The sequence below is a fragment of the Primulina tabacum genome, unplaced genomic scaffold (assembly GCF_025594145.1).
Source record: "Primulina tabacum isolate GXHZ01 unplaced genomic scaffold, ASM2559414v2 Contig750, whole genome shotgun sequence".
Taxonomy (NCBI): Eukaryota; Viridiplantae; Streptophyta; class Magnoliopsida; order Lamiales; family Gesneriaceae; genus Primulina; species Primulina tabacum.
The window spans coordinates 2,240-4,452 of NW_027459888.1; the positions used below are offsets into that span (position 1 = coordinate 2,240).

The following is a 2,213-nucleotide window of genomic DNA, read 5'->3' on the forward strand; positions in this document are numbered from 1 at the left end:
TAAAGGTCCATTTTTAAACCCCTCCTTTTCCCATTGATTATAGTTTTCTGTAATTTTTTTAAAAAGATTTAATGATTTTTTCAATTAAAATATATAATATTATTATTATTTTTATTATTCCCGACCGTTCCGTAACTAGAACCACCACCTCCTCGACGTTCTCTGCGACGGCCACGGGAAACATGTTTGCATGTCGTGGTTTACTTCCAGTTCACTGAGCAAACTCCTTCTGCTGCTTGAATCCAGGGGTTCATGAAGATTCCAACGAGGGTTTCGAAGGAGCAAAGAATGAAGATCGGGACGATGGTTTAATTCAACTTTTCACCTTTTTAAAAAAATTAAAAGAATCCTACATCTGTGCATTGCTCGTTTTTCGCTTATGTTTCGTGTTGGTTTGATTTTGGATTGTTACTTCTTCACATAAATGCGGGCTTGTTCTGTTTCTTTTTGAATCGATTTGTGGTGCTGATGTGTGATTTCCTCTTTGTCTTTGAATCGATTTAATCGCTCACTGTTTCATCGTCTTACTTTGAGTTAATTAAAGGGCTTGCTTAGCAAAATCTCTAATTTTATTTTTCCTGTTTTTGTTTGTTGAGAAGATACAACGCCGTGGACTCGTGATCTATGTGGTTGTTTCAGATGGGTCTTCCATTGAAAGGATTCCGAACGAGTGCCCAAATAGACGTGCATACCTTCATAGAAAATGTAAACAAAAAAGATCTGTCTCAAGTGATTGGAATGATGTCTCCCACAACTTTCGTTCTCTTGGGCTACCAAGGAGATTTCCGAGGATAAAATCTGCCCTACGCGGAAGGTTGTATGACAACGTGTTTCGATCGCTATTTCCGGTATGGTTTTATCAATTTACAATGCCATTGAGTCCAAGATATATATAGTTTTGCGAAAATTTGGTGATTTTGTAGGAGAATATGGATGGATACTCCAGAAGAGAAAAGGGACCGGTGCACATACTTAAACTGTCTATGGTTTTGCATGTACAATAACGAATGTTTTAGAGATAGGGTACTGACTTGGATCAAGAAGGAGAACATATTTTCGAAAACATATGTTTTTGTTCCCATTGTCATGTGGTATGCAACCTTCTTACAACAAAACCTTGCATTGCCTGCCTGCCCTTAAGGGCGTCCCATTCGGTACGGACTAATCAATGCATTATTTTATTAGGTCTCACTGGTATCTCTTGATCATGTGTCACTTTGGTGAAAGCCTGAAATCCGGAACCAGGACTCCATGTATGCTGCTGCTCGACTCGCTGCGTGCGTTGGATCCTATGAGACTCGAGCCCCTTATACGAAGGTACTTTTGAGTATGGATGATACTTTAAAATGCCCACTTTATGTTTCATGATTCACTTAAAATGCTTTTACAATTCACAGTTTCGTCGTGGACATATTCGAAACACAGGATAGACATGAGAACATAAAGCTGATTAATGACATTCCCCTTTTGGTTCCCGAGGTAGCAATGTCCTCGAGTATGAACGTTTATAAATGACTTAAACTGTATACGTTCTCTGTTTCTTAAAAAAAAATTGAAATTCAGGTTCCACAGCAGAGAAATGGTGAGGAATGTGGTGTTTTTGTTCTGTACTATACACATCTTTTCATGGAGAGTGCTCCTCAAGAGTTGAGCATCAATAAAGGCTACCCTTACTTTGTGAGTTAAATGTTTTATTTCTTCACTTTGTCCATTGATGCAAGCTCGCGAATCATGTCGTAACATGGTGGCGCTACGTTGTTTGTTGTTGCTGGTTCGACGCAGATGAGAAACGATTGGTTCGGCGAGGAGGAGTTAGAGGGTTTTTATGAAAAGTTGGAGTCGCTCGAAATTGAGTCTAGCGATGAGGAGGAATGACATCTTCTAGTTAACGTGCATACATACACATAGTGTTGTTTTTTTGTCATTTGTAAACTGCAAGAATTCTTGACTGCAATATTGAAGTGTGGGTACAAATTCTCAGTTTCACATCAATTACCATTGAGACACTTTAAGTGTAGCACTCTACTTCAAAAATTGCTTGCTTGAATCTCGTGTTGAGTTGTGTAGTGAAAAAAACATTTACGAATGAGAGAGACCTCGAAGCCATATTAAATAAAAATCCTTCTTCCTTTAAAGAAAATCAATAATACAATATCTGTCCTGAGACTCAAGACTCTGTTTATTTGCCTGTGATGTAAAAACCCAATCGATCC

At 38.4% G+C, this 2,213-nt stretch overlaps 1 protein-coding gene across 1 annotated transcript; it reads left to right on the top strand.

Moving 5' to 3' along the window:
• The first annotated feature begins 841 nt into the window (after positions 1-841).
• LOC142534954 (putative ubiquitin-like-specific protease 2A) lies at positions 842-1,875 on the top strand. The gene is made up of 6 exons (XM_075641597.1): positions 842-848; positions 924-1,091; positions 1,186-1,317; positions 1,398-1,479; positions 1,564-1,677; positions 1,783-1,875. Exons 2-6 carry the CDS (start codon positions 934-936, stop codon positions 1,873-1,875), a joined length of 579 nt encoding a protein of 192 aa, XP_075497712.1. The 5' UTR covers positions 842-848; positions 924-933.
• Positions 1,876-2,213: the final 338 nt, after the last annotated feature.

Bases quoted from the DNA above. Each gene is read 5' to 3' on its own strand.
- LOC142534954 (XM_075641597.1), top strand. From the start codon at position 934: ATGGATACTCCAGAAGAGAAAAGGGACCGGTGCACATACTTAAACTGT. The intron at 1,092-1,185 runs GTATGCAACCTT...TTATTTTATTAG, and splicing joins TTTGTTCCCATTGTCATGTG to GTCTCACTGGTATCTCTTGA. The intron at 1,678-1,782 runs GTGAGTTAAATG...GGTTCGACGCAG, and splicing joins ATAAAGGCTACCCTTACTTT to ATGAGAAACGATTGGTTCGG.